The 9,740-nt window shown below is 39.8% G+C and overlaps 1 protein-coding gene across 2 annotated transcripts in view; it reads right to left on the bottom strand.

Moving 5' to 3' along the window:
- Positions 1 to 561: 561 nt before the first annotated feature.
- The window catches only part of MOB1B (MOB kinase activator 1B), a 44,915-nt gene continuing 35,736 nt past the window's right edge, over positions 562 to 9,740 (bottom strand). For both annotated transcript variants that reach the window (XM_040586474.1, XM_040586482.1), the window contains exons 5-6: positions 7,658 to 7,821; positions 562 to 7,078 (exon numbers count right to left, since the gene is read on the bottom strand). In XM_040586474.1, the coding sequence (XP_040442408.1) occupies positions 7,001 to 7,078; positions 7,658 to 7,821 (242 nt within the window). In that variant the 3' untranslated portion in view covers positions 562 to 7,000. The remainder of the gene's footprint in view (positions 7,079 to 7,657; positions 7,822 to 9,740) is intronic.

Raw genomic sequence — 9,740 nt, 5'->3', positions numbered from 1 at the left:
TGCGAACGCTGTCAGAGAGGAGCCTGCCTGACTTGCCTCTTGCGGCACGGCCCCTTAGCCACGGCCCATGCCCGAGATTTGTGGGGATTCAGGGAAAAGCAAGATTTATTATTTTTTTTAAAACCATCTTTGCAACCCGCTGGCACAAACCGCTTTCCAGCCGCGCACAGGAGGTGGTTTACCGTGGGATGGGGGGGCTTTGGGGTTAGTGGGTGCGAGCGGAGGGAATCGGATGGAGATGGAAGGTAGGAAACCTGGCGTGCTGCAGCTGTAAGGATCACAGGCGGATTTTAGGAGGAAGGAAGAAAGGGGAAAAAAAAAAAACCAAAAAAAACAGGAAAGGGAGAGGAGGCAAGAAAAGAAAGGAAAAGGCACCTGTGTTGCCGAGCATGGCCAAAAGCCCTGCAAGAGGACGCTCTTCTCATGGCAAAGCTTACCAAACCACCCCAGGGTCAGTGCTGAGATGCGGTTAACATGACACTAAACTTGTTCTAAACTAAACGGAAATCCCATGCCATGCTCTGTCCCTGCTAGGTAAATTCAGGTCATGAAACAAGGAAATGAAAAGGGTATCAGGTTGTTTTATTGCTATTGTGTCTGCCTGCAATACAAATATTCACAAAATCAGACAAGGTAATTACAAAAAAAATATCTAATTTGTATGTGTAACGTTCATATGTGTACAATATACAGAAAAAAAATCTATCCACAAGTAGAAAGTAATTTAGAAATGAGTTCAAGAAGGAAATAAAGACAATCATGGTCAAACATAGCTATTTATTTTCTCTTATAAACAGCCTTCAGTTTCTTATTGGAAAAAAAAACCTAGAATTTAAATATTTTGTCCCATCACATACAACAATCTGTATACATTATTTACAACTCTCAAATAAACATGTTGCAGATTTTCAGACATTCAACTTTTCTTATTTTAATCAAAAGCTGTTCTTATTTAAAACTAAATATCAATCAGTGACTACAAACTGAAGCGATATTGGCACAGTTAGCTTACAGTAAGGGTGCTCATCTTGCATTTTGTATTTTTACACCACATTTTCTCCTCTATATTGTAGGATTCTAAAGGAGGAGGAAATGTTAGTGTTGCTTTTGTAATTTTTTTTTTTGCCTTCAAAAATGGCCTTTTATTGAAACCACATTCACTTTTATTGCATTCTTCTCTCTCTTCCACTGCACATCAAGGTATGTGCTTCTAGGTACTAAAGCAACACAACCACAGCATACCAAAGTAGTAAAACAGCCATGAAAATAAGTGTTCCCTCCGCGACACATCTCTGAAAAATGTCGTAAGTTGCAAATGTACAAAAATAATGAGTATAGTTTAGTGGCTATAAAAATTAATTTCCCCTAAAAATACAATACTCTATGAACAATTTAGGGAATTGGTTCTTCAAACAAAAATCTTAATTTGATATTTACCTAGACTGCAATCTTAACCTGGCAAGAGGAAAAACATAAGACAAGCAGGAAAATAAAAAGGTTTAACACTTAAAATAACCAACATTAGTCTCATCTTAGAAGATAACTAGGAAAAGACGGTGGGCATCCATAAAACTGCCAGTGGTTCTAGTAGTGCGGTTTAGAAAAAAAGAGACAACTGATATCAGCAGTGAAGGAAACAAGGTTCAGTGTAACAGGGAATCTTTCAGTGAAAGGAAAGCAAGTTGTCTGTGTTTGTGCTGCAGCTCTTTAAATACTCTGACTAAAAGGGGGCAGTTTATATACAGTAATACAGCACTCTGGCAGGTAGGAAGGGGGGAGAGGGTAGCAAGAACAAGAACAGCTATCCAAAAAGGATGTGTTTACAGTAAAAACTCTATCTGGTGATCCAAGGGAAAGGGGGGCAGGGTCCAAGAAACAGAAAGGAATAAACTGAAAGGTAAGTACAGTCCATAGCAGCAAGTAGATATCCTTACCTGTTACATGAGTGTCAGGGAGACTGGGAGAGTGATCAGTTCCTAAATACTGAATAAGGACAGTGCTTTTCTACATCTTAAACTAAAAGCAAAAGTTCGAAAGCTCTACATTGCATAGTAACCAGTAAAAGAAGCTTGATACTTGCAGACAGGCCATCTGCCTCTAGAAACCTGTTTTCTTCCTTCAGCTACCATTCAGCTACCTGCAACAGCAGAATGTGGCATTTTTATCTTCTATTTGCATGATGAATTTGTATCCCTGACTTTAATTTGAAAGACTTGAAAAATTACTTCTGGGAACGTACTGTATCCACACCATCTAAACAGTGTCAACGCTGGCAACAGTGGCTGAACTTGACTAACTTAAGAGTTTGCCCCATCCCACCTCGAGGTAGATGACCTCCTGAAGTTACCACTCAAACCAGCTATATGGTCTAGTGTGCTGGTAGCTGAAAAACACCACAAACAGTAGAATTTAAAGGACCCTATTACACTGGAAGGCCTCAGCCAGTACTGGCAACCCAGCCTGGTTGAACCCTACCAGCACTGTCCACTCCCAATGACAACAAAGCTGGAAGTTTTTGTCTCCAAGCACTCATGACACATAACCGAGTCCATTTTAACATGAACCTAGAACAACATGGGGTTTGTTCAGGGTTCATCTCTCTGGGTTTTATTGGGGGCTGAGGGGGTGCCCTCCCCCTTCTCCCCCAGTAAATGCACTGTTTTATAAACACATTCACTCAATCCAGATTCCATTTGTACAACATGGCAACTTTCGTTTAGCATTTCAATGTGCCCTTACTTCAAGAGTGTAAACGCACATCAACTTCTGGTCCCACACCTTTTTGAAGAAAAAAAAAAAAAACACAACTAAAAGCTGCAAATATATACAGCATAGGGATACTAAATCCCAAACACTGCATACATATATTAAATATTGTTAATTTCAAGTGTTGTATAATTAAACAATGTGTTCATACAGCTGTCAGGCAAATCATGATCTCCAAGCTTTTATTACATGCCTAGAAACTATTCTGTAAAGGTGTTTTCTACTGCCAGACACTAAATACAAAAAATACACTATCCATATAATATGACTTTTTTCTTTTTTTTTTTTTTTTTTTTTTTTTTATATATAATACATTCTAAATCTTGATTGGACGAACTGCAGCAGATGCCTCTGAGTTTCTAAAATTGTCTACTAAAAATCCAACCAAACAAACAAAAACCAAACCACGCCTTCAAGAGCTGAAGTATGCCAAAAACGAGAACTACTGCACTGGTATCACTCCAAGCAAATCCTCACTTCTAAATAATTTTCTTTTGAGTTTCTTGCTGGTACATGACACTAAACCAGTGAGACAGCTTGAAATCTAAAGGAAGGTACCTCCTATTTAGCACCTTGGAGCAGGGTACTGCCATTTTCACTCTCATGTTCTTGCTGCGATGCGGTAACATGAGCTCTAGCACCGATTAAAGGGCTCCTCTCCAGTAAGCGTTATCAGCACAGCGAACATCCACACGCAGCCTCTTGAGCAACACTGACTCAACTCAGCAAAGCTGTTTTCATTGCAAAGTTTACAGGACTTTTATTATCAAACTGCAGCCACAGTGCTCTTCATGCCTCTGTAGCTGGAAATTTTCAGTCACTAAACACTCCTCAGATAGCAGCATGCACAAAAGGTTGTGTAAGATCATGTTCTTAAATTCAGCTTCCTGCATGACCAGAGTCTGTTTAAAATCGACAGTTCAAATCTGGGAGTGAAGCTGCTTCTGCATAGTCAGGTAGATGCTGACCGCTTCTGTAACTCTGAAAATACTAGTGTCTCCTACATTACTCGCTTCTGAACAAAGACAGCCCTCCAACCCTGCACTGAAAGCTAGCACCGCCACCGGACTGCTCCCAAGCCAGGCTCATATAGTGATGTCCAGCTCAGATGTCAGGTGTGCCACTCCGTTCAAAATGGTCCTGCAGCTGCAGACATCACCAATGATGTGCGAAGTCCGTAGCAGTACTGCATTCCCAGGTACCTTGCCAAACGCACCATACAGCACATAAAAAGGATAAAGCACACCAGAGGCATGCTTTTTCCCTGATCCTTCAACAGGATGGTACTTGCCTGGTCCAACACATGAGATTTTCTGCCTATGGGAGCTCCTTCTTTTTTATCAGCCTCCTAACAGACTCGAGGCAGCAGCATTTAGGCTACAGCATAGACTGACTCTTCCACTGGCCAACAGAATCACATGGGGAAATCCAATGTTTGCCAGAATAGCAGGACTGACAAAAGCATTGGGGCAAATACTTCAGTCAGAGGCAACTCACCAAAGGGAACTGCGCTCATGCTTCTTGTTTGCTTTTGCCTCTAATTTTCTTTTGCCTTGTGCATATTTTTCCAACCCCTAATTCCCTCAAGAAGCAACACACATTAAGTATTTCCCCTCTTTTCCTCCCACATGTGTGTACGCACACAGGAAAGTCAAGATCCTTACTGGCTGAGAAGGGGTAAGGCCTTACTCCACCTTTCTTAAACTAGGAGTTTGTTAAAACATTTGATGGAAAGCTCTCTTTGCATCATCAGCTTGACTTGGTGTGGACTGTGGTAACTCAAACCCAACCCCAAGATTTGACATTAAGGAAAACACAACATAGAAGTCCTTTCCTTTGACAGCCACACGTTAAGAAAACTTGGGTAATTCACTGTGATGTAGAAAAAGCCAAAAGATAAGGATAACTGAACATTTCACTTGTTCTTTGAGCAGATTGTAATGGGCAATGACATTGATCTGCAAAGGAGCCAAACACATTCTACATTTTCTTGAACGGTAATAAAGCTTCGAATGAAGACAAGGACTGTCTTAATTACAAATGCTAAACTGCAGGTGTTTTGCAAGTAGCCTCTCTACCTAATATTAGTGTAGCCAAACCTAAATTCAGTCTGAACACCACTGCATGACTGTTCCTCACTATGCAGCACTCCATGTTTCCATTTCTAAATAATAAGCAGTGAAACAAGTGCACAATGCCTATTTCTGCCTCAACATTAGGTTCTCTCAATTGTTCTCAAGATGGGGGGAAGGGAGGGCAGATAAATAAATGAGACACAGAAGAGGTAACAAAAACAGTAAACTGCTCCTTCAAGAAGCAGTTTAAGCAGACTATGAAATATTTAGCTATATTGAAGCTAACACAGTTCTTAAAATAAGCTTCAGATGCTTCGGAAATACATCATTTTAACTCCAAAGTAGCAATTCTAGTCTCCCAAATGAGTACATGTTTATTACTGTACTCAGAAGTTTATCAGCTGGCTATACTAATGGCCACTTACATATTTTACAGGCTGCTGCACAGTTTTCCACTTTACTCAGCATTTTCAGTCAAGCAAAGGTGCACAAAATGTAAGCTCATCTTTTCTGTCATATGCTAACCTTGGCTTCACCTGCAAATTTTAGAAGTTCAAGAGTCAGTCAAGCGTTCACCAGTCAGTTTAAGCCTTCATGTTATTGAGGGCTAAAAATGGTGGGTTTGTGCAATCACAATCTATCAAAGCCTGGCAACATGAACTGCCTAGCATACTGTATTTGGCAACTAGCAATATTGTGGGATAGCACGCTGCAGAACCTAATGCAGATTTCTTTGAACCCAAATTAAAATGGCTTTGACAAAATCCATAAATAAACAAGAGAGCTAGTCATATCGGTTTCTGCCACGGGAAACATGGCTGATACAGTCACAGCAGCAATTTCCAAGTCATCATCTGCAAATCATCCCAAAGGTTAACTTCTCACAGGCGATTCTCATTTCTGGTGTGAGAAAACACAAGGCTAGAGAGGCAAAACACACCAACCCAGGTAGAGGAAGGCCACATTTTGATTAGCTTTTCGCAGGAATAGAAGATGCACTTACCAAATCACAACCTGCTAAAAATTCACCAGTACATTCCTATTACTTTACCCAGCTGCTGTAGTTCCTTGGAGATGGGCTGCAATTTTAAATGGGGTAGAACACCATAATGCTAACTTTAATCCAAAGTGGTCCGTGAAATTACATTCCCTCCAAGATACATCTTCTACCACAGAAAACACTGCCCACCAGAGCTCTTCCACAGAGCCAGGCTTTTTACTCATAACTTACATCATTTCACTACTTATTTTTCAAGCCAGATTTTTTTCTTGTTATTACCCCAGTGCATTTTTTTATATATATATACTGAATATTTCCCCTAACTGTATTTGTGCAAACTAACTATTCATTTGGCAAACACTAGGAAATTCAACAGAAGTGACTGACCCAAGTTGACGCTTCCCTGGTAAAAAAAATAAAAGCAAATATGAAAAGCCAAAACCAATGGCAACAGACACGTAACTACTTGCTAAGCACAGGTTCTTTATATTTTGACACCACCTTCATCATTTTGCTTTAGTGACTAGAACTTCACTTTTCTTTATAAGAAATATCTAGTTTTGAAATATTCTGTGTTAATCTCTAAAAAAATAAGACAAATATTTGTATTAAAAGCTGGAGATCATTGATTTCAGTAAGTTATGGCTTTTTTTTTTAGTGTAAGCATATATATTTTTTTCTATAACAAGTATCAGTAAGTGTCCTGGGTGTTAGTCCATATTTTCTGTTTCCAGCAATGTTCAATATTGTATGTGCTTTGCACCTCAGAAGTGAGTCTGCCAAGGCACTTAGAGAATGTAAGCAAGTCTTTTAGGGACTTCATGAGAATGGGCTACCACTGACAATACAAGAACCCATCCACCAGCAGAGTCAATCCCCCAACCAAGCATGTTTCCTTTATAAATGCTCAGCACCTGCTAAAATTCCACAATGAATAACAACAATCAAAAAGTAACAAAAAAAAAAGCTATTTACCACATGTCACTAACAGATAAAAGATTTCCCTTAAGAAAAGCACAGAAAGTAAATCTTGGCTGTCATCAATAACAGCACATGTTTTTGTTTTTTTTAAAAAAAAAAAAACAAACCAACAAATTAACAAAAAAAATACCACACGCTTGCTTAAAGAAACAAGTGATTTCAAGAAATCCTCTTCCTTTTATCTGTCCTTAGAGGTGAGTTTTTCAATCAGTTCTTGAAGTGGTGCAAGTTCCCTTCTATCAATGAGGTTGAATTCCTGTAACAAGGGTGAGGAGAAAGACATACATACCAAGTTTCACATGTGCAGCTCACGTGAGAAGTCTTATTCAGATAGAAGTTATTAGGTAATAGGCTCTTCGAGTTCAGGCTTAGCCACTACAGCATTTTCTGCCCATCTGCCATTAGCTGAATAGCAGCGTTCAACTGCCTAAAGCTTTTTCCACCAATTGAAGGAAACGTAAGATGATGCTCTTTTTTTATACAGAGAGGGGGGGAATGTAGCTTTGAAGCAAGCACACCGTTTTCAATCTAGCTTCAGACACTGTCCTTCCTCTTTCTTTTGTTAAGAATTACTGTTCTACTGAATTATTCACTAGGGAACACCTTTCAGTATTCAATTTTGTAGCGAACAAATGCTTCATTGAGAACTTTTCCATTCCTGGAATGCTTCTAGCAGTAAATATACATCAGAACACAGTAAGACACTATCTGTGGGCCCTGGATGCACTGACTCTCCCACAAACACACCAGCTGTTAAGGAACTGAAGGGGTATTACTTTGATACACTACTTTTTCCATAATATAAATGTAATCAATATGTTCCCACCACACATACCTGAACAAAAAATATAAAGTGCTTGAAAGAAGTGTTAAGGTGTGCCTCTTCCTGTAGCTGGATCACAGGATCAAAGTGCTGGTGATAGATGTGAGCATAAACTCTGAAGAGACGCTTTAAAATTGTCTTTGCCACCGACATGAAATTCTTTGGGAACGGTACGCCTAGAAATAAGAAAACAGATGGCTTATTTTTAAATGCCCATGTAATGTTCATGTATTTTGAAAGCCATTATAACCCAACCCTCTCTCTTGCACAAGAAAGGCTGTTCCATTTCACTCAGCGATTTCACCTGCGAGTCACACAATATACTTGGGCTGAAGCACAACAAGCAGCTCTTTGGGAGACCAGAGGGACGGCTTCTCTCCCTTCAGCAGACCAGTGGCTCATGAACTTTTTTCAAAACAAATCTGATGACACTTCTATGCTGAACCCTCCTAGCTTCAACTTCCAGGCACTAAAATTTGTTATGCCTCGGTACAGTTCCTCAAAAAGCCTTCTCTGACGGAGACCTTCCTCCCTTCTGGGAGGATTCAGATACCCAGACACCGATATCTAATACACTTAGAGATGCCCTCTCAGTACTCGCCTGGCCTCTGACTGCCAGCGCAGAAAAGGGAAAGTCTCCTGCAGGCTCCGAGTCTCACCAATAGCTCTGGGCGTGTGTCCAAGATAGCACAGGGTACTCCAAGGGACACCAGATACCTTTGAGCAGGTAACAAAAACCACCTCTCCTATCAGCCGTCAAGTTTTACATTTCTCTTGGCTAAAGTGAAATCAGAAATAGGTTGTCTTCCACCTGTCTCATGCCCTGCAAAAAGACTCCTGTCTCCATCCTGCTCATCACCATCCCTTAGCCAGAGGCTACTGCTTTCTTAACTGCCTGCTTAGTGTACTCCAAAACATGCTCCTTTCAGTCATTTCAGTGAAATTACCCAGGACAGGTTAAAAAAATCAGCTTCAACAGCAGATCTTTTGTCAGTGCACAAGTTTTATTAAAATCAGTTAGGAAACAGCAACCAGCTACTGGGAACAATAATCTCTTTAGTTGACACATCCGCAGGCTAAAAAAAGATACGTATCAACGATCTAAAAAGATTAAACCTGTCTAGCTTCTCATCACAAAGCAGTTTTCCCAGTCAGCTAAGCTCTTTTGCCCTCTCTCTCTCCAACTGTTGAAGTCCTGTTTGAAGGCCAGAAGCTCAAGCTGGATGCTGTAGGCCAATCTTGATCTTACCGATGCTTTAAAAATCTCTAGAAATAAAATTGTCATACTCCTACTTGAGTTGCCCTGTTTACATATACACCACATTTCCTTTGCTGGCTGCTGCACTGCATGGGAAGTTCATGTTTAGTTTGTTATCCATTGTGTCCTTTAAGGCTCATTCTTAATTACTACCTTTCAAAAAATACATCCTATTATAAGAAAAAAAAAAAAAAAGTCTTCAGCAAAGTATATGCTGCAGCTAAAGAAAGATCAAGTCCTGATGTAGTCTTTTGAACATAACTTTAATATTAACTGTAGCTATTTAGTATCATTCTTACTAATAGTGGACTTCTCTCAGCTCTGAACTCTACCCTGCAACACTAAAATGAATGCTATAGAATGCAAATAAACCACGCTTACGTCTACTAAGCTGGGAACATCTAGCTTTTTGTCACTTCTTCACAAACTAACCAGCCTTCTCTGCATATCTGCTTAACTCTGAAGTAAAAACAAATGTCACTTGATTCTGACAGGTGGCCCTGTTTCTCTGAAGAGGCTTACTGCAAATGTGTCAAATGCTTCAGAAACTACTCACAAAATAAAAACAATTAGGAGATCTCCCTTCCTTTTTCCACAACGGATCATAAGCCTATGAGTAGTGGTGTACTGGAAAACTGCCAGTTAGGAGCTTTAGAACAAATAATCCTTCCTGCCTCTAGAAGCAGGGTTTTCTTCCTGTTACCATTTCTGAACTGGTTGTCGGTCATTATTTTGCTCCTGCTTTTCTCAAAGAAACCACTTAAACATACATCTTTCATCTTCACTTGAAAAAAAGAAAAAAAATATCAATTTCAGATCAAAGATGCAATTCAACTT

The sequence above is a fragment of the Falco naumanni genome, chromosome 1 (genome assembly GCF_017639655.2).
Source record: "Falco naumanni isolate bFalNau1 chromosome 1, bFalNau1.pat, whole genome shotgun sequence".
Taxonomy (NCBI): domain Eukaryota; kingdom Metazoa; phylum Chordata; class Aves; order Falconiformes; family Falconidae; genus Falco; species Falco naumanni.
This window is presented reverse-complemented; position numbering and strand designations above follow the sequence as displayed.